The sequence below is a fragment of the Capra hircus genome, chromosome 23 (assembly GCF_001704415.2).
Source record: "Capra hircus breed San Clemente chromosome 23, ASM170441v1, whole genome shotgun sequence".
Taxonomy (NCBI): domain Eukaryota; kingdom Metazoa; phylum Chordata; class Mammalia; order Artiodactyla; family Bovidae; genus Capra; species Capra hircus.
The window spans coordinates 39,959,260-39,986,955 of record NC_030830.1 but is presented as its reverse complement, the minus strand read 5'-3'; the positions used below and the strand labels follow the sequence as shown (position 1 = coordinate 39,986,955).

Below are 27,696 nucleotides of genomic sequence, written 5' to 3'. Positions count from 1 at the left end.
AAATTCTCCACCACTGGGACACACAGTTTTCAAGGCAGGACCCTACTGTGTACCCCTTTGCCTGGCAAAGCAATAGTCTGTGGCAAGCAAGTCTATCAATACATTTTTCCAACAGCATTTGCTCACTTTGCGTCTCTGTATCCCATTTTGATAAGTCTTAAAATATTTTGAACTCTTCCATTGCTATATTTGTTATGGTGATTTGAGATCAGTGATCTATGATATTTCTATTGTAACATGAACTGTGCCCACAGAAGACTGTAAAGTTAATTGGTAAGTGTGTGTGTTTTGACCATGCCACCAACCAGTCATTCCCCCATCTCTCTCCCTTCTCCTTGGGTCTCCTTATTCTGAGATACAATGTTGAAATTAGATTGTGGCTTCTAAGTGTTCAAGTGAAAGGAAGAGTCACACATCTCTCACTTTAAAAGCTAGAAATGATTGAGCTTAGTGAGGAAAGCATGTCAAAACACAAGACAGCCAGAAGCTAGGCTTCTTGCACCAAACAGCCATGCTGTGAAAGCAAAGGGAAAGTTCTTCAACAAAATGGAAAAGAGCAATCCGTGAATGCACAAATCATAAGAAAGTGACACAGCCTTGTTGCTGATGTGGAGAAAGTTAGAGTGGTGTAGATAGAAGATGAAATCAGCCACAACATTCCCTAAAGCCAAATCATAACCCCAGAGCAAGACCCTAACTCTCTTCAGCTCTATGAAGACTGACAGAGGACAGGAGGCTGCAGAAAAGTGCTAAAGCTAGCAGAGGTTGGCTCTGAAGTTTAAGGAAAGATGTGATCTCCATTTAATATAGAAGTGCAAGGTCCTAGAGGGAGCAAGTGCTAATGCAGCAAGTTATCCAGAAGACCTGGATAAGAAAATTCATGAAAGTGGCTAGATTTTCAATGTAGATGAAACAGCCTTATAATGGAAGCAGATGCCATCTAGGACTTTAGTGGATAGACAGAAGTCAATACCTGGCTTCAAAGCTTCAAAATGAGAAGCTGACTCTCTCAGGGGCCAATGCAGCTGGCTGCTTTAAGTGGAGGTTGATGTTTCTGTACCACTCCAAATACCCTAGGGCCCTTAAGAACTTTGCTAAACCTACTCTGCCTGCGTTCTGTAAGGCAACAACAAAGCCTGGATGGCTGAACATCTGTTTACAACATGGTTTACTGTTGAGATCTGCTCAGAAAAGATTCCTTTCAAAACGTTACTGCACATTGACAATGCTCCTGGTCACCCAAGAGCTCTGATGGAGATGTGCAATGAGATTAACGTCGTTCTCATGCCTTCTAACACACAACATCCCTCTGCAGCTATAGATCAAGGAGTCCATTTCCAAGTCTTATTTTCTAAGAAATACATTCTATGAGGCTATAGCTGCTACAGATAGTGATTCCTCTGGTGAATATGGTCAAAGGCAATTGAAAACATTTTGGAAAGGATTTACCGTTCTAGATGCCATTAAGAACATTTGTGATTCATGGGAGAAAGACAAACTACCATCATTTACAGGAGTTTGGAAGAAGCTCCATCAAGACTTCAGTGAAGGAAGTGACTATTGATGTGGTGGATGTAGCAAGAGAACGAGAAACGGAGCCTTAAGATATGACTCAACTGCTGCAATTTCAGGATAAAACTTGGACCAATGAGGCTCTTAGGGATGAGCAAACAAAGTGGCTCCTGAAATGGAATCTACTCCAAGTGAAGATGCTGCAGAGATTGCTGAAATGACAACAAAGGACTCAGATTATCACATAAACTTACTTGATAAAGCAATGGCAGGGGTTGAGAGGACCAACTCCCAATTTTGTAAGAAGTTCTACTGTGGGCACAATACTGTCAAGCAGCACTGCATGCTACAGACAAATCATTCGTGAAAGGAAGAGACAATCAATTTGGCAAACTTCATTGTTCTCTTACTTTAAGCTGCCCTGGCCTGAAAGCGGAGAAGGCAATGGCACCCCACTCCAGTATTCTTGCCTGGAAAATCCCATGGACGGAGGAGCCTGGTGGGCTGCAGTCCACGGGGTCGCTAAGAGTCGAAACAACTGAGCGACTTCACTTTCACTTTTCACTTGCATGCACTGGAAAAGGAAATGGCAACCCACTCCAGTGTTCCTGCCTGGAGAATCCCAGGGACGGGGGAGCCTGGTGGGCTGCCATCTATGGGGTCGCACAGAGTCGGACACAACTGAAGTGACTTAGCAGCAGCAGCAGCAGCCTGAAAGCAGTCACAAAAAGAAATGTGCACATCCATGTTCATAGCAGCATTATTTACAATCGCCAAAAGATGGAAGCACATGTTTATCAACAGGTGGTACATACATACGGTGGAATATTACTCAACCTTAAAAAGGAAAAACTGTCCCATGCTGAAACATGGATAAACATTGAGGATATTATGCTTAGAGATAAGCTGTCACCAACAGAGACAAATACAATATTAATGGTAGTCACAAGTATCTAGAGTAGTCATTAACAGAAACGGGAAGTAGAATGCTGACTGACAGGGGCAAAGGGAAGGGGGAAATGAGGAGTTACTGTTTAATGGGTACAGAGTTTCCATTTTGCAAGATAAAAAAGTTCTGGAGAGTAACTGTATAACATGCTTAACACTACTGAACGACACACTTAAAAACTATTAAGATAATAAATTCTATGTTATAAGTATTTTACCACAATTTTTAAAACTGTTAATTAGGATGAAACCAATGTGTTTCATTAAGAAATTAGGACTTATTCCTATAAGGAAAGGAGAGCACAGAAAGATTATAAAAACAACTCTTTTGAAGTACAACTTAGGCAGCATAAAATACTCATTTCAGCTGCACAATTCAATGATTTTTAGTAAAGTTACTGAACTATAAAACAATCATCATGTCACCCCAATAAAGTCTGAATGCCTGCAATGTATACATATGGTAATGGCACAGGGGAATTAAGAATGCTAATCAGGTGACCTGGACATAGGAACATTATCCTGGATTATCCAGGTGAACTCAATGTAATCACTTCCTTAAGCACAGAAGAGGGAACTGACAGAAGCAGAGAGAGAGCAGCATGAGGAGCCGCCTGACATGCTGGCTTTGAAAATGGAGAAATGAGGCCATAGGCCACGGGGCAGTATGTGGCCCCTGGAAGTGGTAAAAGGCAAAGACATGAATTTGAATTCTCCAGCAAGAACACAGCCCTGTTACACCTTAATTTTAGCCCAGTGAGACTCATTTTGCATTTTTGAACTCCATAACTGTGAAATTATAAATTGGTGTTTTAAAACCACTAAATTTGTGGTAATTCATTAACAAAAAACAGTAAAAAATCAATACAATGGTTATTTGCTGTATTAGTTTTGCTACTTTACTGTTAACATGTGTTTGAAAATGCATATCACACAAGGAAACTATGAATGTAAAAAAAAATGAAGAAATGTTGCAAATAAAAAGCTGCTATTTTCTGCTGAGTCATTTCCTTCATCATAGCTGTGCTCTCAAGAACTCAATTAGCCATTAAAGATGCACATTTAGAAATAACTCCTCTCTTTCTTGCTTCTGTCCCCCACCCTCTGCTATGTAACTGTCGTGGATACTTCCTAAAAAGGTAAACAATCGCTAGGTTCAGTGCTAACTGAAATTCTGGAAGATACTAGAGCCGAGGACATGCCCAAAGGAGACATGAAGTGTATGACACCCAAAAAAGCCCCAGAATGACAAACAGAAAACATGATTCAGACAAAACTATTTTCATAAACAAAACATTTGTGGCTTATTGTTGTTCATGAAACTTTCTTTGGCACATAATTTAAAGCAGCAGTTACAGAATGATCAGGTAAATCTGTAATTAAATATGGTTTTCAGAAGTGTTTACCTCACAAGGAACTTAGAATAGGCCAGTAATGGTTAAAATGTGTCTTACCCTACAACCTAGTCAGAAATGTGTCTAAAAGATACAACTTTTATTATTTTTAAAAAGTGCCAGAAAGCCAAAATTTAAACCAACATTCCACTCTCAAATCTAGCTGTTGTTTCTGCATATAGAGAAAAAGAAATTAAGGGTCTTCAAAAAGAAATCACACATCTTTGTGTGTGTGTGTGTGTGTGTGTGTGTGTACGCATGCTTAGTTGCTCAGTTGTGCCCGACTCTTGGCAACCCCGTGGGCTGTAACTCCCGAGGCTCCTCTGTCCATGGCATTCTCCAAGTAAGAATACAGGAGTGGGTTGCCATTACCTTCTCCAGTCTTGACCCAGGGATTGAACCCAGGTCTCCTGAATTGCAGGCAGGTTCTTTACTGTATGAGCTACAGGGAAGTCTTTTACCTATACCTTTGACTAAAAGGCTCCACACCTACCTTAGATGTCCTGCCTAGAGATTTCCTGATGGTGTGTCACAAGAACTACACTGACCAAACCATCTTTGGAGAATGCAACAGTAAGCCTCAGCCTTTTCACCTCCAAAAACGACTGTACCTTACCAATCTTAATAAAACTTGACCAAGTCCTGTGCAATATGATGAACAATGCCAATGCAACGCTATCACTACCAAAGAACATCTCATGGCTTTAACGCCTGCTCTGCTCATTCTGCAGCCAACACATCTCCAAATACGCTGTGGCTATATTTGGCTGTTCTCTGGTACATGTGAGATAGGTACCTCAAAAAGCTACATACTTAGAGCTGGAAGGATAAATTAAATTAGACACAACTTGGGAAAAGGCAGATTTTGTCACAGCTCACAAACCTGACAGGACCCGGCCCCTTTTTCTTTTATGAACTAATAAAACAACAGTATAAAATGTCACAAATTGGTGCCATCTTTAGTAGTAACAACCCACTGAGAACAAACAAGGAAGACAACATGGAAAGAATATTTCCTGTAAAAGTCCTTACAACAGTCTCAAATATTCTTAATGTTCTCATGTCTGGGCAACCATCTGCACATGAGAACAGTCAGGTTTGGGCATCTCATCCAACTATGGCATTTCTTCTAAGTTACAGAAGAAAAGGATTTTTAAAAACAGCTACTTTGCATGATACTACACAATTACCACCAGATAAATTACTACCAAAAAAAAAAAAAAAATCACAAAACTATCCAAAGAAACATGGAGTGGGGAGGAGGGAACTAATTTGGTTCACAAAGAAAAACTAACAAAAACTCAGGAAAAAACTTTCTGTAACTTGTTCTGACTTTTCCCTAAAAAGAGTGGTCTCTCAAAGACAGAAAAGCAAACATCCCCAATCAATGCAAACACAATGAAAAAGTATATGTATTTCAAGCTTCACAAAGGTCAAGGAGATGTCTCTCTCCAGTACTGCTTCTTTGGATACTCTATAGCTGAGGTCAAGGTAAATATGTTCAGCTCCGCACTATTAAGATAAGTAAGCAAAATCTGCTTCATTCACCATAAAATCCTTCATAACTCTGGTTAAGTCCCATTAAAAAATTAGCAGTATCCGTATTCCTAGGGAGAAAGAATCAATACTGTGAAAATGACTATACTACCAAATGCAATCTACAGATTCAGTGTGATCCCTATCAAATTTCCAATGGCATTTTTTCACAGAAGTAAAACAAAAAGTTTCATAATTCATATGGAAACACAAAAGACCCCGAATAGCCAAAGCAGTCTTGAGAAAGAAGAATGGAACTGGAAGAATCAACCTTCCTGGCTTCAGATTATACTACAAAGCTTCAGTCATCAAGACAGCATGGTACTGACATAAAAACAGAGATATAGACCAATGGAATAAGATAGAAAGCCCCAAAATAAACCCATGCACCTATGGGTACCTTATTTTTGACAAAGGAGGCAAAAATATACACTAGGACAAAGACAGTATCTTCAATAAACGGTGCTGGGAAAACTGGAGGGCTACATATAAAAGAATGAAATTACAACACTTCCTAACACCATACACAAAGATAAACTCAAAATGGATTAAAGACCTAAATGTTTAAGACCAGAAACTATAAAACTCTTGGAGGAAAACATAGGCAGAACACCCAATGACATAAATCAAAGCAAGACCCTCTATGATCCACCTCCTAGAGTAATGGAAATAAAAACAAAGGTAAACAAGTGGGACCTGATTAAACTTAAAACCTTTTGCACAGCAAAGGAAACTCTAAGCAAAGTGAAAAGACAACCCTCAGCATGGGAGAAATTAACAGCAAATGAAACAACTGACAAAGGATTAATTTCCAAAATACATAAGCAGCTCATACAACTCAATGCCAGAAAAACAACCCAATCAAAATGTGGGAAAAAGACCTAAACAGACATTTCTCCAAAGAAGACATATAGATAGCTAACAAACACATGAAAAAATGATCAACATCACTCATTATTAGAGAAATGCAAATCAAAACTACAGTGAGATATCACCTCACACCGGCCAGAATGCCCATCCATCAAAAAGTCTATAAACAATAAATGCTGGAGAGGGTGTAGAGAAAAAAGGAACACTCTTGCACTGTTGGTGGGAATGCAAATTGATACAGCCACTATGGAAGATAATATGGAGATTCCTTAAAAAACTAGGAATAAAACCACCATATGACCCAGCAATCCCACTCCTAGGCATATACTCTGAGGAAAGCGAAATTGAAAAAGACACATGTATCCCTCATTGTTCTTTGCAGCACTATTTACAATAGCTAGAACATGGAAGCAACCTACATGTCCATCGACAGATGAATGCATAAAGAAGCTGTGGTCCATATACACAATGGAATATTACTCAGCCATAGAAAGGAATGCATTTGAGTCAGTTCTAATGAACTGAACCTATTATGGATAGGTTCAGTGGATGAACCTAGAACCTATTATACACAGTGAAGTAAGTCAGAAAGAGAAAGATAAATATCGTATTCTAATACACATTTAATGGAACCTAGAAAAATGGTACTGAAGAATTTATTTACAGGGGAACAATGGAGAAACAGACATAGAAAACAGACTTAGGGACATGGGGAAAGGAGAGGAGAAGGTGAGAAGTATGGAAAGAGTAACATGGAAACTTATACTACCATATGTAAAATAGATAGCCAACAGGAATTTGCTGTATGGCTCAGGAAACTCAAACCAGGGCTCTGCATCAACCTAGAGAGATGGGATGGGGAGGGAGGTTCCAAAGGGAGGGGATATATGTATACCTATGGCTGATTCATGCTGAGGTTTCACAGAAAAAAAACTTTGTAAAGCAATTATCTTTCAATAAAAATAATTTTTTTAAAAAAGCAATCTTTTTTTATTATTAAATTTGAAAATAAAAAGGCAGCAGTTCCCAGTTACAGTTGTATGCAAACTCTATCCATCAGCTAATGATTTCCACTACTCAAAGCCGGCTATCAAAGTATTTTTTTTTTTAATTAAAAAGCAAAATTTACTTTAGAAGATAAAACACTGAAAAGCACTTAGAAGCACATGATTGTATCATTCAATCAATCATTAGTAAGCTGTTGCTGCACAATAGGCTATGAATCACTGACCTCAAGCACAATAAGTCAAGTTCCAACTCCTGGAAACACACTGCAGACTCAAGGCTCAAACATTTTAAGAAAACACAACTGTTCATTTTTAAAGTGAGTCTTTTCAAACCCAGTACACAGTAAATTCAATGGGGCTGAGTTTCACATTTGGAATAAACTGCTACTCCTCTCATACGTTAACAAATCATTAAAAAAAAATCATTAGAAAATCACTTACAAAATCAATTACCCTTCCACCAAGCAAAAAATATATTAGTGTCATTTGCACAAGGTGGCTTAATAATGAGTTAAGTCTCAGACTTCCCTGGTGGTTCAGTGGTTGAGAATCCACCAGCCAAGGCACTTTGATTCTGCTCTTGGAAGATTCCACGTGCTGCAGAACAACAAAGCCCATGCGCCCCAGCTGCTGAGTCTGCCCTAGCGCCTGCGAGTCAAAACTCCCGAGGCCCTGGCACCCTAGAGCCCATGCTCCGCAACGAGAGAAGCCACCCCGAGAAGCCCGCACACCCGGACTAGAGAAAGCCCAGGCTCAGCCAAAGGTAAAACAAATAATAAATTTTTTAAAAAAGAGCGAAACCTCTTCGGTGAGTTTTGGGTCCCTAAAAAGTTCAAATTATGAAGTGTGTTCTCTGACAATACCTCAGGAGTAAATTCAGTCAAGCACACTACTAGATGCTCTTAATACATCAAAACAAAGGTTTAATATGGAATCACTAAATGAGAATCTGTTAATACAGCGAAGGAACTTTACTGTATTTGAAGAGACCAAATCCACCACTGCATGGGGTTTTTTTGTTGTTGCTACTTTTTGTTGGTTTTTACTATGTGTTTTTTCTTACTGAAGTATAGTTGATTTACAATGTACTAATTTCACCATTGCACTGTCAACTTAAAAAGTGTATCTATTTCATCAGCGTATCCAAGTACCTTGATAGCTAATTCAGTACCCACTGAAGCTAAAGAGGTGCAAGAGATATGGTACTCACTACTCTGGATAGGAAGAAGTATTATTCAAACAGCAACACCACTATCCAAAGTTTTTATACACATTTAATTTTTTATATGTATATACAAATATACGAACTTCCCTGGTGGATTAGTGGTAAAGAATCCACCTGCCAATGCAGGAGACACAGTTCGATCCCTGGGTGAAGCAGATCCCCTGGAGAAGGAAATGGCGACCCATTCCAGTATTCTTGCCTGGGAAATCTCATGGAGGAGATTAGTGGGCTACAGTCCATGAGGTTGCAAAAGAGTCGAACACAACTTAGTGACTAAACAACAACACGTAGACACACATGCATAAAAAATTACCTGTGTACATGCACAAAAGTCTGTAGACAAAATTTTCTAAAGGGTACAGAAGAAATAGCAGTGGCTACATCTAGAAAGGAGAGGGGATTTTGTGTTTCACTATTTATCCAGAGGTTGCAAATGAGCGGCCCAAGGACCATATCCCACCTACAGAGGTGCTTTATTTGGCCCTCACAGTGTTTTAAAAATACTTAAAATGGTTGCCAACAGCTGAAAATGAGGAAATTTCCCATAAAAATCTGAATTTCTGGCTTCTCTTGAAAAACTGAAAAAAATCAAACATGAGGCCCCATCCAATGGCAAAGTTTGGCTTAAGTTTCACACATCCTCTTTATAAAAGGCAAGTGCTTTCTAGCTCACATATACGTCAGTTGTTCATGTCCACAAGCATTTTAGTTTGCAATTCCTGTTTAGACCCTTCTACACTACTTACTTGGAGGAGGAAATGGCAGCCCACTCCAGTATTCTTGCCTGGAGAATCCATGGACAGAGGACCCTGGCGGGCTGCAGTCCGCAGGGTCACAAGAGTCGGACACGACTTAGCAACTCCACCACCACCACCAGCACATTGCTTGCTACGCTCTTTAGGTTCTCCCTCAATATGGAAGCCTCCACTATGAAGGGCCTCCCTGGTGGCTCAGTGGTGAAGAACCTGCCTGTGAATGCAGGAGCCAGGGGTTCGATCCCTGGTCCAGGAAGATCACACACGCGTGGAGCAACTAGACCCGTGTGCCTCTACGCACTGAGCCTGTTCTCTAGAACCCAGGAACCGCAGCTGCTGAAACTCACGCTCTAGAGCCCTCAAGCTGCAACGAGAGAAGCCACTACAATGAGAGGCTTGGTGCACACTGCAATGAAGAGCACAGCTAAACATGAAAACTTTGAAAATATGCATATAATGGCACAGATCCAAGAGAACTTTACAAAGTTTACAAAATACTTTTTCCATTCATATCTACATAACTACAAACATTACCTAATTTTGAATAACACATTCTCTCATAAACTGACTACAAAGGATATTTAGTACAAGGAGACAGGCCTGGAAAGGCAGATATATAATATGGTGGAACCAACCTACAGAGGGTTCAAATTTCTTCCAGAAACGAAATTTTTGTGGCTACTTAAATTTTAATTTGCTTTCATGTCATGTACGCCCAAATTAAACCTACAAACAAAAAAGCCTGAAAGGAAGCTTGGTTTATAGAAGTTGTTTCTTCTAACAGCACTAGACTTCAAGACTTCCAAACAAACAAAATATTTACTCTCATCTACTTCAGGCAAGTATTTATTAGTACTTTAACAAGTATATATTGAGCACCTACACATACACAGCATTGCATCGGATGCTTAGGGAGAAACAAAGGCTGTTAGGCGACATGTTCCTCTCCAGGGTGTGCATTATATATGATACCTGTGTGTTGCAAAGAATTGTATATGATGTTAGTAAAAAGGCAAGAGTGGAGTTCAGAGAAGACAGCACTACCAAGAATTAATGTCCCAATTTAAAAAAAAAAAAAAGGATTTCATGAGGTATAAAGAGGAAATAATAGCATTCTAGGTAGAAGAAAAAAGTCAAAAGTTGGAAAAGCCAAAGCATGTGTGGCAAATAAGCAGGCGGCCAACTTGAAAGGGGCAGAGAGGAGCAGAATATCCATCACAAAAGACAGGCCGGCTGGATCACTCTAAGAAGAGTCCTGAAAGTCAAGGTAAAAGCTCTCTACCTGGCCGGCAACCAAGCCCAAAGGTTTCTGAGAAAGGAAGGGCCCTGATCAAAGCTGTGATTCAGAAAGACTGACCTAGTACTGGGATATCCACGAAACGGACTGAAGGAGGAGAGCCTGGTGCAAAACACCAGTTTGGAGACTATTCCAATGTTACCCCGTTAAAGTGGTAATATAATCTATCAACTAAAGTGATGCCAAGGAGAATGGAAAAGACAGTTGGGAGGTGCACTGCAGAGTGGAAACAAACTGGACTTGGCAAATGATCTGGGGTGTTCAGGAAGGAGAGGGCACGGGAAATGACTCAGTTTGAAGCTTCTGTCTGGAAGACCACTGGAGCTGTTAACAGAACGAAGAAAAGTCAGAAAAAGCTGAAAGACTGGGGGTAGTCTAGAGGGGACTGACCTTTTCAACATACATTTAGTTTTGGGTGCCAATAGAACATGCATAAGTTTTTTCCCCAAACAGAAAACCATGCACACTTTTCTTGACCAATTTTCAGTGGCGGGGAAAGATAGTAAAGTACATACTAAATAAAATTAAAGGATATATTTAGTGCAGAGTCAATGAGAAGCCAGTTCCAGAGCATATGATATGACCAAATTAAACTACAGAATACAGATGGATTCCTACCTCAACAAAATGCAAAAATTAACTAAAAATAGATCAGTGACCTAAATATAACAACTGAAACCATAAGATTCTTAGAAAACAGAGGTAAATTTTGGATAGGCAATGAATTATTAGCTGTAACACCAAAAGCGCAAGCAGCAACAGAAAATTAAACTTGGCCTCATTAAAGTTAAAAACATTTATGCACCAAAGGACATTAATGAGAAAATTTTAAAGACAATCCGAAAAACTGGAGAAAATATTTGCAAATCATATCTGATAAGGGTCTAATATATCCAGAATATATAAAGAACTCTTATAACCAAACAATAGACAGTCCAGTTAGAAAACCAGCAAAGGACTTGAACAGATATTTCACCAATAAAAATATACAAATGGCCAACAAACATATAAAAAGACATTCAATATGATGAGTAATCAGAGAAATGCAAATCAATCTCACAGTGAGGTACCACTTCAGACTCACTTTAATATAAAGATGGCATACAAGTGTTAGCAAGTTTGTAGAAAAATTGCTACAGACTCTCAACCTTGCTAGAGGAATGTATCAGATTGCTGCAAAAGTAACTGCGGTTTTGCTCTGTTGAATTCTGATGTTTGATATTGGAATACATTCTTAAATAAAGGTGGTTATGTTTAATGCACATTTCTTGCTTCACTTTTCTTGCTAATGACTTGCTGTTTATTTTACATTTATTTTAGACTACAGAAATGATGTTAGACAAAAAGCAGAGTCAAGCGATTTTCTTATTCAAGTTCAATATGGGTCATAAAACAGTGGAGACCACTCTCAACATCAACAATGCATGTGGCCCAGGAACTGCTAGCAAACATACAGTGCAGTGGTGGTTCAAGAAGTTGTGCAAAGGAAATGAGAGGCTTGAAGAGGAGGAGCGTAGTGGCCAGCCATCAGAAGTTGGCAATGACCAACTGACAGATCAAAGCTGATTCTCTTACAACTACAGGAGAAGTTGCTGTCGAACATTCTATGGTCGTTTGGCATTTGAAGCAAATTGAAAAGGTGAAAAAGCTGGTTAAGTGGGTGCCCCTTGAGCTGCCCCAAATAAAAAATTCAGTGTTTTGAAGTGTCTTCTCCTATTCTGTGCACCAATGAACCATTTCTCAGATTGTGACATGTGATGAAAAGTGAATTCTAGGGCTTCCCTGGTGGCTCAGTGGTAAAGAATCCACCTGCAAAAGCAGGAGACACAGGTTTGATCCCTGGTCCAGGAAGATCCCACACGTCAGGGAGCAACTAAGCCTGTGCACCACGACCATCGAGCCAGTGCTCTAGAGCCTGGGAGCCCCAACTACTGAACCCACGTGCCGCAACTACTGAAGCCCGTGCACCCTAGAGTCCATGCTCCCCAACAAAAGAAGCCACCGCAATGAGAAGCCCTTGCACTGAAAGGAAAGAGTAGCCCCCGCTTGCCCCAACGAGAGAAAAGCCAACACAGCAATGCGGACCCAGCACAGGCAACAAAGTCCATAAATATAAGTTTTTTAAGTGGATTGTATACAACTGGTGACGATCGGCTCATGCTTGGAGAGAGAAGAAGCTCCAAAGCCAAACTTGCACCAAAAAAAGGTCGTGGTCACTGTTTGGTGGTCTGCTGCCAGTCTGATCCACTACAGCTTTCTGAATCCTGGTGAAACCACTACATGTGAGAAGTAGAGACGTATGCTCAGCAAATGGATGAGATGTACTGAAAACTGCAACACCTACAGCCAGTCTTAGGTCAACAGAAAGGCCCCAATTCTTCTTCATGACAACGCCTGACCACAGGTCACACAATCAACGCTCCAAAAGTTGAATGAATTGGCCTACGAAGTTCTGCCTCATCCGTCATCTGACCTCTCACCAACCGACTACAACTTCAAGCATCTCAAAAACTTGTTACAGGGCAAATGCTTCCACAACCAGGAGGAGGCAGAAAATGCTTTCCAAGAGTTCACTGAATCCTGAAGCTCAGGTCGTTACAAACTTAGAAACCAACTTATTTCTCATTGGCAACAATGTGTTGATTGTAGTGGTTCCTATTTTGATTAATAAAGATGTGTTTGAGTCTAGACAGTCTGAAACTGCAATTACTTTTTCACCAATCTAATAAATGACTCAGCCACTGTGGAAAATAGTTTGGTGGCTCCTCAAAAAGTTGAACATAGAATTACCATATCACCACTATGTATATATCCAAAGAACTGAAAATAAGTACTCAAACAAATACATTAAAACTCATATTCATAGCAGTTCTATTCACAATAGCCAAAAGGGGGAAATGGCTCAAAATGTCCACCAACAGATGAATGGACAAACTGCGTTTATACACATACAATGGAATATTACACAGCCATTAGTGGTCACTAAGTTGTGTCTGACTCTTGCAACCCCATGGACTGTAGCCTGCCAGGCTCCTCGGTCCATGGAATTCTCTAGACAAGAATACTGGAGTGGGTTGCCATTTCCTTCTCCAAGGGATCTTGCCAACCCAGGAATCAAACCTAGGTCTCCTATATTCAGGCAGATTCTTTACCGACTGCACTACAAGGGAAGTCACGTAGCCATTAGACGGAATGAAGTACTGATGGATATTAGACACAACACAGATGAAGTCTGAAAGAAGTCACACACAAAAAGGAAAAAAACTTTTATTCCATTTATATGAAATATCCAGAACAGGTACATCCATAGAGAAAGAATTCAAACTGCCAGAGGCTGGGTGGAGAAAGGAATAGGAAACAACTTCTTAGTGGGTGTGGGGTTTCCTTCTGGAGTGATGAAAATGTTTCAGCTAGATAAAGGTATGGCTGCACGTCATGAATACACTAACTGCCACTTAAAGTGTTCACTTTATCATGGTTCAATTTTAAGTTAATTTCACCGCAATTTTTAAAAAATCAATATTCCAAAGCAAAAATAAAAACAAGCTCCAGCTCTTGTTCACTTCTGATCCCATTAACCACATTCTTGCCAAGCCAATCATTCAGACAGCTCTGTCCACTTGCTCCTTCCTGGTTTCACTCAGGAAACCTAACATGACACAACTTTTCCATCAATTCAAATCCCCCAGCCATGCCAAACCCTCTAAGAAACCTGCCCATAGTAAGCAGTCAATATTTGTGAATCGCTGGTTCTGTCGGATTCAGTCCATCCCTACCAGTTCTGAAGCTTTCCTCTGTTAATTCAGCATCAATATATAAATGTTTCTTCCTTATTATCCCTAAGCTTTTTCTCTCTTAGTTTCACACATGTTCTTTCCCTACTAGAGAGCAAATGATGATAGAGGCTGTCTCCTGCTTTGTATTACACCATCTACCAAGGTCCATCCAAAATATATTTTTTTAAATACTGTCTGGTTGAGGGAATTCTTTGGTAGTCCAGTGGTCAGGACTTGGCGCCCAGATTCAGTCCCTAGTCAGGGCACTAAGATCCCATAAGTCGTGTGGCCAATAAATGAATAAATAAATACTGTCAGGTTGAGTTTTTGCTGTTATGTGCTAAACAAATTGGGGTGGGGAGCTGGAAGATAAGAGGTGGTAAAGAAACACCTCCACCCACCCTGGCTATAATGGAGACTAGTTCTGACTTGATACATAATCAGAAATGCAAGTTTCACAGCAACTGAACAGTACAGGACAACAGGTAGCTTTTACTATCCTTTTAAAACTAAAAGGAATCTGGATGTACTACTTGTAAACTATTTTATACTACACCCAGAGTCGCAACCTTTTAGTGGGGAAGAAAGCCCAAAGCAAGAACTCCCAATCTTCTTAAAAATGCAACAGCGTGGACAACACTCTATTACGTTATGCAACTCTTCCGACTGTTCCTAAAGCTGCTGCCTGGCACACATTTTTAAAGGAAACCATCATTAACAAGTTTTAATCTGTCATAGAGGGACTTCTAGATTCATACGTATACACCAATGAGTGCATCAGAAACTCATTTAGCATACATGTGACTGAGACATGGATCTCCATCAGGCAGGGGCAGCACGGTGAAACCAGAGAAGTACACCTGATTTTCACCTCTAGGTTCTGATTCCACTTCATTGCACAGCGGTTATACCTTCCTGTTACCCAGAACAGTACCTCTGACAAAGTTGAAAGTCTACAGGACATTATTTAACAAAAGTTTTTCCCTGAGTTATTTTTCTAAAAAAACATCTGTCCCATCCATAAGGGGTGCATGCAGTCTTCCAAAAAATAAACACTGCTTCCTGAAGCTACCTGGAGGTAACCTAGGATGCTGTAACACCCAAACTGCAAAGCACTAGCCTAATGAATGCTGTTATTTAGTTGCTAAGTCATGTCCTGCTCTTGCGAGACCCTACAGACTGTAGTCTGCCAGGCTTCTCGAGGCTCATGGATTCTCCAGGCAAGAATACTGGAGCAGGTTGCCATTTCCTTCTCCAGGGGATCCTTCTGAGCCAGGGATGGAACCTGCGTCTCCTGCACTGGCAGGTGGAGTCTACCGCTGGCCACCGGGGAAGGCTAGCCTAATGAACAGGAGGGACAGAACAACCAACACTGCCTGCATGCTCGTCAAAGATGATTGACTTATCTCTATAACGAGAAACAGGGCTTTCTCAGGTGGTGAAGAACCCACCTGCCAATGCAGGAGACACGAGAGACGTAGGTTTGATCCCTGCATCAGGAAGATACCCTAGAGTAGAAATGGCAACCTCCTCCAGGATTCTTGCCTGGAGAATCCTATGGACGGAGGACCCCGGTGGGCTACAGTCCATGGGGTCACAAAGAGTCGAAAACAACTGAAGTGACTTTAGCATGCACGCATAATAAGAAATAACTTCCACGTTAATGTCCTCTTAAAAAACCTAGAAGGATTATTCGCCTCTTGTCATAAATGCTAAAGAATAATTCACCTTGAAAACATAACAGAGACAAATGACTTAGAGGGAAGACAACTGAATTTAAAATCTTATGCTGCACTAAACTGTACCTTTAAAACTGATTAAAAACAGTAAGTTTTATGTTATGTATATCACACCACAATTAAACTCTGCTCTCAATCCTGTTGGGTTTTGTTGGGGAAAAAAAAATCTATCAGATTACATTAAAGGACAAGAAACCATTAAATTGAATGTTTTTAAATTATGTATGGTTGAAAACTTCTAGTGATTTGTATTAATAGAGGCTTTCTGACCTTTTAAGGAAGGTGTTTATTAGATATTCATCTCCAAGGAGGACACAAACAAAAAAGCTTTTATTACAGTAAGAAAGATTTAGTTTTGACATAATTCTAACTAGCAAGGTAATTAAACACTACAATAAGGTACCATGCAAATCTCTGCCCTTGAGGATTCAAGAATAAGCTACTTGGAAGAGTTAAATGCAATCTTGCAGGAAAAACTGGAATGAACCAGAGAATCTTAAGCCAGCTTCCAGTTTCAGAATTCCAAGTTCTATACGCACAGCCTAATAGTGTCTTCAGAAGACATTCCACCTATAGGAAGTTATTCTAATATACAAATCATCTCAGTTTGGCTTCAGATATTGGGTTCCTTCACAATACCATTTATGTACTTTAGATACTCAGGAACTGTAAATTGACTACTTTTGTTAAGAGGCAGTTCCACCAATCTCTGGCAACATAGCTGCCAGCTCAGGTATAAACAGTACAAAACTGAAATAATACTGGGTTCTAAATTAAATAGAAATACCTACATAGTACACATCCAACCAAAGACTTAAAAAAAAAATCTGTTTACAGGGTAGATAATTTATAAGACCAAAACACTCAATTTTGTCAGTTTTCAACAGTTTCTTAAAAAGTTGCTGGTTAACAACAGAAAATAAATTCTTACTTTTGAAAACAAATACATGGTCTTTCCAAATAGGGTTTCATTTTCGATTACTCATTTTAAGCCTTCAGTTTAAAACTATTATTTTTATTTTACATTTTTTTAAACCATCACTAGACAACTGAATGGCGGTTATTTATTACAACCCAAAATAGGCAGGAAGTCACAGGTTAATCATCTCAAACTCAACAGGTTAACGACAGCAATTTGAGAGAGGTTTTGGCAACCTGTATCAGGACTATCTCAAAAGTTTTCAAAGTCAGACATTAAATGACACTTAATACATTTCTAGACCTTGGATATTTATATTTAACACACAAATATTTTGACCAAGTATGCATTCATGTATGTATTTTATTTTAGCTAGACTTTATCAATTATAATTAGTATTTGTTTAAAATAAAAATCTAACAAGACAAATTTAGCCAGGTCAACATTGGAATCAAAACACAATACTGGATTATGAAGCTAACTGCTTTCATTGGAAAAAGAATAACAAGCCTTACTTCCTTTCATTCACAAATTTTTCACTTTATAATCAAAGAAAATAAATAACATATGACTTTCACAGTCAAAAAAATAGGTAATGTACTTACAGCTGAGTTATCACTTAATAGTCTGAATTCTTCAGCAGCTACTGACTTCTAACTGCTTTAGAACCAGAATACATTTTTAATGGCTCACTCCTTCGCTCAGAAATGTATCACACCTTGTTTTACACAGAGATAACATCTTCTCAGAACACATGCTACTCTGTCACTAAGCTTAATAATTTTTAGATAAAATTCAAATAAAAATTTTATAATGCAACCATAATTTTTTTTCCTCATCCACACTGAGCCTCACCTTTCACAACACTTAAAAACAATCTTAGACATTAAACACATATACCTCAAGCATATAAAATTCATTACATTGTTTTTGTAGCCATAATAACTGGACTAATAAATACTGACTCTAAAAAACTTAAAACTTATTAGGGTGGGATTTAAATGGTACAACTCACAAGAGGGTAGGGAGAAATAATGATTTCTACCAAACTGGCAGCAACAATATGCCAAGTTTCCTATGCTGAACTAGTGTAAACAGGAAGAAAAGGACCTGGGGGTGGGAAGCAGGCAGGCAAGGGCACAACCCTCCTCAAGACATAGCTTTACTTCCAAATTTCACCAGGGTACTACCTCTGTTCAGTGTTTTCAATAGCCCCTGCCACTCTCTATGAAACACACAGGCTGGTGCTCAGAAAACGACTGGAAGCTGTAGTCCCTGTTGGACTTTTATGTCCAACAGGGGATCAGAAATACTTCTAAACATCTAAGCAGTCAACCCCACTGTTACTATATCAACTTTAAAGATGAAACAACAGGAACCACCAATGAACCACAAAAATATTCACACATCACCTTTGGAGCCACCACAGCTACCAAACTCTCCTTTATAAGATGAGCACCACTCAGGATAGGGTTGGATGAGAAAGGGGATAAAGACAAAGCTTACAGACTCTTTTTCTGGCATTGCTTGAGGCATCAAGTAGACATGGAATAAAGGGGAGCCTGGCTCTGTAAGTCATGCCAAAGGAAACAAGATTCCACATGCCAGGGGACTGAGTGCCCAACACAGAGAGCAAAGGGCAATCATCTCATGGCTTTCTGACCAAAGAAAGATGAGCTGCTTCACCTGAAATCCTTTCAAAGGAAGTCTAATGGTCTCCACTTCATCACTCACCTTGAGTGAACTCGACAAGCCCTCCTCAGAGAACAAGGGGAAACTTGGCTACCAGAAATAGCAAGTGCTCCACCCAAAACCAAGAAACACCCCTGTAGTCGAAGTTATCACGGCCCTCTACCCCAAATCAGTCTTCTACAAGAAGACTCCAAGCCAAAAAGTCAAGTTCTCCATTTTCCCAAACGGCTAACAACCCAGCATTTTTTTTTTTTCCCCCCGTAAGTGCCTCTGAGATAAGCCCCTCTCCCTTCCCGCACTTTGGAGCCCAGAGCTCCAATCCCGTCAGAAAAGTTCCCTCCCGCAGGACAACCTCCTCTCCCTTCACTTTTATTCACGTTTTCCCCAGACCCTGCCCCCCGGGTCTAGCACGCCCGGTCCTCCATTAGTAGATCCCACCCCTTCCCGGGCACAGCTCTTCGGAAAGTCCTCTTTCTTATCCTACTCACTTGTCCTTCCCTGTAAAGTTTTCCCCTTTTTCCTGTCTGTCCTCGAATGGAGACACACACTTTAATGAGAGAGACGCACACAAATGATCTGTTCTCAGTTCTTAACTCCCAAGTCTCACCCGCGCGCCAGGTTCTGCCTGCCCACGGCACCCAATTCTCTCCCAGAGTTTCCTCTCAACCCCCGTCATCTTCAGCCTCTAACTCCATACCCCAAGCTTTTTTTCCACTCCGCAAATTTGGATTTTCCGCTTTACTTTTAGCCAACACCACGGCCCCCTTCTTTCCAGGTGGACCCCCGTTCCTCGATGCTCAAGCCCTTTTCCTCCTCTTCCCACGTTCCTCGGCCGCTAACAACACTCCTCCGAACCTCAGCACCAGCCCCCCGACCTCCCTTCCGCCTCTCCTGCCCTCCGTGGCCCCACAACTCTCCTCCTATGTCCCCCTCTAGCCCTGCTTGGGCCCCTAATTCCTCCCAGGCCCCGAGGGCTCCCCACACGCCCTCCCCGCCCCTGGAGAGGGGTGTCCCTCAGAGCCCGCCCGGCCCGCCCTGCCGCCGAGCTCGGGTGTCCCTTCCCTTCCCCTCGGGGCCCCGAGGCCGCTGCCAGAGGCTGGCGCGGCGGCGGAGCCGGCTCACCAGTTGGTCATGTCCAGGAAGAAGGCGCAGCCGGCCGGGTTGAGCTGGAAGCCGAGCAACCGCTGAAACTCGGAGATGAGCACGTCCTTGTCCGTGGTGCCCAGGCAGCTGAACTTCTGCATCAGCTCGGGGTCCAGGTCCACGTCCATACCCTCCATGGCTGGGGCCGGACACTCGCTTCCCCGCCTCCTCACAACCAAGCAGCCGCCGCGCCGCCGGGCCCGGGGACCGGGAGGGGGCCCGCTGCTAGCTGGCGCCGCGAGCCCGCTCCGCTGAGGTAGGCCCCGGGCCTCTCACCGCCTCATCGGGGTAAACTCTCTCAGCCGCTCACTCGCTCTCGCGCTCCCCCCCCTCCCACCCCCCCCGGCGCCGCCGCCTCCACCGCCGCCGCCTCTAGCTGCGCCGCCGCCTCCGCCTCCTCCCGCGCCGCGCCCACTGCGCAAGCGTCGCCTGCCTAGGCCCCGCCCCTTCCTCTCGGAGGCCCGCCCTCAGTGGCGTCACAACCCCGTGACGTCCCCCGCGTGACCTCACCACGGTGGGGCGAGGAGGCGGGCGGAAGGAAGGAGGAAGGGGAAGGCCAGGAGGCGCGAGGAGGTGACTCCCGGCCTGACCTTTTCCTCGCCCCGCCCCTACCCTGAGGAGGAGGAGTTAAAACCTCGGGCTTGAGCAGGGGGGAAAGCTGGGGCCTCTTGGTCTACGACTGTGCGAGCGTTTTGGCGATGAGGAAACTGAAGTCGGGAAAGAAACTAGAGACCAGGACGAGATCCAAGTACCAGACTGCACGCAGGACGCATTCTTCTTCGGAGCCAGGGCTTTGCCCCTCGCGCTGGAAGGGCTTGTTTGCATGTTTCTAGAGCTGCTTTCGCAGAGGGATAATGCCCTGAATAGTTGGTTGCCGGCCACACATTTGGTGGCACCGGTGATGTTTTGTTATGCAACGGTAGTCTCCAGTCTCCGGAAAGTAAAGGAGGCCTCAATGCAAACGGCAGTCACGGGTCCATGCCAACACCGCATATAATCTTCCACCCACTCCGTCAATACCAAGCCTCTCAAAATAAAGTTTAAGTCATGAGAATGTGACCTGCCTTGTTTCGTTTTTAGAAGGCGAAGTGTTACTGTGCATATAGTACATATAGTACCTGATCAAGGCCCCATTTCAAAACTAAAGAAGAAGGGAAGCATAGGGACTGCCTGGTCTACCTCCTTCATTCCTGCTTTCACCACGTTTGCCCGACGCTCTCCTACATCCCCATGGGGGAAGGACGAACAAGAAATGACCTGTCTTTAAGTGGCTCTCTGTCTTAGGGAAAGTAAGATCCAGAAAGTTTGTATGCCTTGTCCGAAAATAGAGAGCCGCAAAACTAGAAACTATCTTTCATTCCTACGTTTTCCATAACAATTTCAACAAGTAGACAGCTAGAATAAGAGACCAGCAGCATCTGGGGTGCCATGAGATTTTGGAAACGCAAAAAGATTCTACTTCCTTCTGTCCTACTACCAAATGAGACTAACAGGTTTTAAAAACTTCTGAGGTCCCACGCCTCTGGGAAAAATTCTCATTCTGCCAGTTATCGCTAATCATGGTGCTTGTCCAGATTGGTATGTTGTAAGGATTAAAGAGTTAACAATATATAAACTCAGTACCCTGCCTGCTCCCTAAGAAGCACTCAAGAAATGGTAACTAATATTGTGATCATAAACTTGAGGAGATGACTGTGGGGTTAGATAGTAGTCTAGTCAAGGCTATGGTTTTTCCTGTGGTCATGTATGGATGCGAGAGTTGGACTGTGAAGAAGGCTGAGCGCCGAAGAATTGATGCTTTTGAAATGTGGTGTTGGAGAAGACTCTTGAGAGTCCCTTGGACTGCAAGGAGATCCAACCAGTCCATTCTGAAGGAGATCAACCCTGGGATTCCTTTGGAAGGAATCATGCTGAAGCTGAAACTCCAGTACTTTGGCCACCTCATGAGAAGAGTTGACTTATTGGAAAAGACTCTGATTGCTGGGAGGGATTGGGGGCAGAAGGAGAAGGGGACGACAGAGGATGAGATGGCTGGATGGCATCACTGACTCCATGGACGTGAGTCTGAGTGAACTCCGGGAGTTGGTGATGGACAGGGAGGCCTGGCGTGCTGCCATTCATGGGGTCGCAAAGAGTCGGACACAACTGAGCGACTGAACTGAACTGGACTGAATGCAAGTAGACAGGGACGACTTCTTCTCCTGGTCCCTCTTCTGCCTCACTTCTCTAGTCCTCTGTTACAATATGAAGTATGTGTCCTCTCTCTTTTCTTAATAAGGGGCCACCCTTTCTCCAATGATTCTTGTTTTTCTCCGACTGTCTGAATCTTATGGATGATGGACCGAGAACACAGATTATAAAAATCCCAACTTTGGAGCTGAAAGGATGTGCGACTGTCTACAAACAAAGGAATTGAAACTGAGAGAAGAGAATTGATGAATCTGAAATGACACAGCTAGTAATTACAAAAATTCTCAGTCTAGCACTCTATCCACTATATTGTGCTACAGTTCCCTTTTGAGTTCAATGTGGCCTTAAATTACAAAATAATTCAAAATGTATACACTTTCCTAGGAACTGTTTTAACTTGCACATTCATGGATTAAAGTTGTGTTGACCAAGGATTTAAAGAAGAAAATGTTATTGAAACCTGATGATTCTATTAGAATGCTGACCCAAAGGAAATTAAAAGTTCTTTGCCAACTTCAGTCAGTACTAGGGGCTCAGCTCACACCTAAACAGCCCACATAATACAAAAAAGATCCTGGCAAATAAGAGACCCAAATGGCTCAGAACTTCAGTTCATGATGGGAGCTATCTCAAAGCAGTATAACTACTCCTTAAGTGAATTCTGAAACTTTATGGGGACATTTCTGGTTCTCACGAGATTGGAGGTTGTACCCTAAACATGAATTCCCTGAAGACCAGGGATGCTAATCATCTACAATTCCTGGGACAGTGATGCCCAATAAATATTGTCCTATCCCTAACCACTGTGTACACTGACCAAGGTGGCTGGCATATTAGATATGAAGAACCAGCCCACCCCATCCCCCCATGGAAAGATTCTTTTGTAGGGTGGGATATGAGATGAAGGAAATGAGGTGTTACCCATTCAGGAGATTCTCAGACATGTGAATCTCCACTTGAGTCTGAGTGGTCATATAAAAACATCTATGGTGCTGCCCTGATGGCTGTGCCCCTTTGTTTTGTTCTGTTAGGAAGACAGATGATGAAGGGCTGGTTCAGAGGCAAAAGGATAAACTGCTGAGCTGCTCTAAGAAAGGAACACTGGGAAGCAATATTCCAAAGGGGCTTCTAGGTACCATCTCAGGACCATGTCAGGGGCTATGCTTGAATATGTCACTGCCTGAAATATGCCCAAAACCTGCCACTTTCTAAATTTCTTGAGCTGGTGATCATATGTAAAAAATTTAGACTAATCCCAGATCCCCAGACCAGGTCAATTTCAGAGTTTGGTGTTTTTTTTTTCCCAATATTTATTTATTTCTGGCTGTGTTGGGTCTTTGTTGCTATCTGTGCACTTTCGCCAGCTGCGGCAAGTGGGAGCTACTCTTCGTTGTGGTGCGCAGACTTTTCATTGTGATCGTTTCTCTTGTTGCAGAGCATAGGTTCTAGGCATGCAGGCTCAGTAATTGTGGCACATGGGCTTAGTTGCCCTTCAGCATGTGGGACTAGGGATCTAACCCATGTCCCCTGCATTGGCAGGCAGACTTAACCACTGGACCACCAGGGAAGTCCTAGTTTCAGGGTTTCTTGGCTTCCCTGGTGGTTCAGAGGTTAAAGCGTCTGCCTGCAATGTGGGAGACCTGGGTTCGATCCCTGGGTCAGGAAGATCCCCTGGAGAAGGAAATGGCAACCCATTCCGGTATTCTTGCCTGGAGAATCCCATGGATGGAGGAGCCTTGTGGGCTGCAGTCCACAGGGTCGCAGAGTCGGACACGACTGAGCGACTTCACTTTGTCTAATACTTGAAAATAAATTGTCCAAAGAGACATGTGCTGTGCTGTGCTTAGTCGCTCGGTCATGTCTGACTCTTTCTGACACCGTGGACTGTAACCGGCCAGGCTCCTCAGTCCATGGAGAATCCCCAGGCAAGAATACTGGAGTGAATTGCCATGCCCTCCTCCAGGGCATCTTCCCAACCCAAGGATCAAACCCAGGTTTCCCACACTGCAGGTGGATTCTTTACCAACTGAGCCACCAGGAAAGGAGACATAGACAGTGACAAAGCAAAAGACTTTATTGGGGAGGGGCTATTGGGCGGACAACAGGAGGGTTAGAAAACTCAGGAGAACTGCTCTGTAGCAGTCTCAGGATTATAGTAACAGAATTTGTTTCTGAGTTGTCTCTAGCCAATCATTCTGACTCAGGATCCTACCTGGTGACTTGAGCATCTTTCAGCCAAGATGGATTCCAACAAGAATTCTTAGATGTTGGTAGAAATATGGACTGGTATATTTTTCTCCTTTTGACTTTTCCTGAATTCATTCAGTTGGTGGTAGCTTGTAAGTTCTACATTCCTTACCAAGACCTCCTATTGTATCAGTCAGTGATTCCCCTAACAATTTCACCAGAGCATCTTACATTGGCTCCAGGTATCCAAGTTCATGAGATTCAGAATTGCCAGGGCCAGCAAGTGGCAAGATTATGCCACAACATAAGAAACCAAGCAGGGTCCTGGGGGGCTCCCAGGTAAGGAACCCCCCAGGACCCTCCACACTGTCCTCCACTCCTAGAAGTCAAGACTTCAGCCTCCATGAACTTCCCTGAATTCCAAAGAGTGGATTCAAGGGGGGAGCTGGTCAAGGGAGGGGCAGCCAAGAAACCACCTGAGGCAAGATTAAAGTGATTAGAGAGGCTCATCAAGATTAGGAGGCCCCCCTGAGACAAGATTAGTGAAGTGAAGTGACTCAGTCCTGTCTGACTCTTTTGGACCCCATGGACTGTAGCCTACCAGGCTCCTCCATCCATGGGATTTTCCAGGCAAGAATACTGGAGTGGGTTGCCATTTCCTTCTCCAGGGTGCAAACCCTGCTCACACCCTAACCTTGTCAGAAAACACTTCAACAGATTCTCCCAGGTTGGTATTCATAGTTTTTCAAGGTAGAATCCTGGCGTGTCTCCTTTTGCCAGATCCAGTAATAAAGCTATTCTTTTCTACTTCACCCAAAACTATCTCCAAGATTCAGCCCTGGTGTGCAGAGGCTGAGCTTTTGGTAACATAACCAATTCAGAGAATAAACAGAGTCCAAATTGAGATTAGAATACATTATATGACAGTAGCAACTTGTAGTAGAAAGCTGTTGGGTGTGCATGCAAACTGTGATGACCTCCTTTCTCTACAAACCATTAGCAACATTCTAGCTGGCTCCCAGCAGCCGTTTCTTCCCCAGATAATCATGTCCCTTAGCCCTCACACCTCATTGATGGGACAAGAGGGAGACACTGGACCAGGATCAGCCAATCAGATTCTCTCTATCAGGAATTTGAAATTGGAACTCAGCGAGTTGGTGGAAAGGGCTCACCCCGTGGCTCAGTGGTAAATAAATAAATCCACCTGCCAATGCAGAGAATGCAGGACACTTGGGTTTGATTCCTAGGTCGGGAAGATTCCCCTCGAGGAGGCAATGGCAACCCACTCCAGTACTCTTGCCTGGGAAATCCCATGAACAGAGGAGCCTGGCGGAGTACAGTTCATAGGGTCACAAAGAGTAGGACACCACAGAGCTGACGCAGTTGAGCATGCACGACTGAGGCATGAGTTGGTGGAAAGGCTGCCAACTGCAAACTGGCGCTTGCCATCCACCTCTGTAAGGGTTAGGTCAGCAGCTGCTGAGCTTCAACACCTGCTGAAAGGAGTTCAGGGGGGAGATCAGGAATGAGGCACTCTGTCCTCTGGGGAAAACTGGCGGAACTGATCTTCAGACTGTTAGACCTTCCCAAGAGAAGATTTTATGAGCCCAAGTCTTGCATTCCCTCATGTCTAGGAAAGCACTAAAATCATTACGGTGACATCTGCTCCTCGTGACTAGCAGCAAGCCTCTGCCAAAAATGTATGCTTAACTTCATGCACCCCCCTTCACTAAAATCATATGTAACACTCACCTTCCCTCTACCTCTTTGGAGCAGTTTCTCAGAGCTATCTGAAATGCTGTCTCCTGGGCCAAATAAAACTTAACTCACAACTCTCACATTGTGCTTTTTTTTTTTTTTTTCACTTGACAAGACCTAAGCTGTGTGCGTGAAAGTGAATGATAGAAATACACAAAAAGAGACGACCTGTGTGGGGCACTCATGAAAAAGAGATGAGGCCCATCTGTAATAAGTGGGCCATAAAGCAGAGAGAGGCAAAGAAAGAGGCCTGAAGGCATGGGAGAAAGTGGTTTCTGTCATCCTGAGTCATCCTAGTTGTTCATCTTTCCTTAGATTCGTGGAATTCTCCAAGCTCCTTTCAAAATACATTACCTCAGGACTTCCCTGGAGGTTGAGTGGCCGAGACTTTGCCTTCCAGCGCGGGGCATGCTGGTTTGACCCCTGGTCAGGGAGCTAAGATCCCACGTGCCTCAGGGCCAGGAAACCCAAAACATAAAACAGAAGCGATAGTGTGACAAACTCAATAAAGACTTTAAAAAATATATGCTCCCCTCTAGAAAAACAAAAATACATTATCTCCTGGATGAAGTCAAAGAAAGGGTCAAGTCATTTCAAAAAGAAGGTGGAGAAAAAGAAGAATAAAGTGAATATTTGATTTCTAGATAGAAATGGACATCCTACTCCTCAATATAATGGAAACACCACAGGGGGGTGGGGGGAAGAAAAATGAGGACACAAACGGATAGTTCACAAAAGAAGGAATATTGAGTTAGCCAACAAACATTGAAAGATGTGTACCACTCGTAGATAAGGAAATGGATTAAAACAACAATAAGGCATCACATTTGCCTAATCAGAGTGGCAAAGCTTTGAAAAATATGTAATAGCTTTTGTTGGCAAGATTGTAGGGAAATGGGTACTTTCAAATATCACTGCTACTGGGAATGAAAATTGATATATTTTTTCCTAAAGGTGAGTAGATGTGAATTTAGATAAATTGGTATGAAGAACCTTTGAAATATTCATACACTGTGGCCCCCGAATCCTAGGTTTATAAATGAACGTTTCATAGAGGCATTATAATAATGAAAAGTTGAAAGGCTGAAAATAGCCCCAATGTCCACCAGTAAGAAGAAAGAAACATGTGGGCAGGGATGGACAAAATCCTTACTTTGTTTTCTCACTACTGTATTTCAGCTAAGCCTGTGGGCCTAGCTGAGCGCCTGTTAACTGCTGAGCGCCAGGCCTAAATCTCATGCTCGGCAAGGGAAGCTATGCAGTGAAAAGCCACAGCACTGCAGCTAGAGAGTAGCCTCCACTCACTGCTACTGGAGAAAACCTGTGCCTGCAATGAAGACCCAGTGCAGCCAAAAATAAATGTAGCTAAGATAAATGACGGAGAAGGCGATGGCGCCCCACTCCAGTACTCTTGCCTGGGAAATCCCACGGACGGAGGAGCCTGGGGGCTGCAGTCCATGGGGCCGCTATTATTCACTTTTCACTTTCATGCGTTGGAGAAGGAAATGGCAACCCACTCTGCTGTTCTCGCCTGGAGAATCCCAGGGATGGGGGAGCCTGGTAGGCTGCCGTCTATGGGGTTGTACAGAGTCGGACACGACTGAAGTGACTTACCAGCAGCAGCAAGATAAATGAATAAAAGATAGTTTGCAGCAAAAATGTTTTTAAAAATAATTTCACCAACAGTGCACAGGTGTTCCAGTTTCTCTGTATCCTTGCTAACACTGGTTATTTTCTGTGTTTTGATA

General features: G+C 42.6%; 1 protein-coding gene across 3 annotated transcripts in view; it reads right to left on the bottom strand.

Moving 5' to 3' along the window:
- Positions 1–20,197, bottom strand: part of C23H6orf106 (chromosome 23 C6orf106 homolog) — a 97,222-nt gene extending 77,025 nt beyond the window's left edge. Inside the window, exon 1 of one of the 3 annotated variants that reach the window (XM_018038991.1) lies at positions 19,793–20,197. In XM_018038991.1, the coding sequence (XP_017894480.1) occupies positions 19,793–19,950 (158 nt within the window). In that variant the 5' untranslated portion in view covers positions 19,951–20,197. The remainder of the gene's footprint in view (positions 1–19,792) is intronic. The other 2 variants (XM_018038992.1, XM_018038993.1) reach the window with 2 other exon arrangements.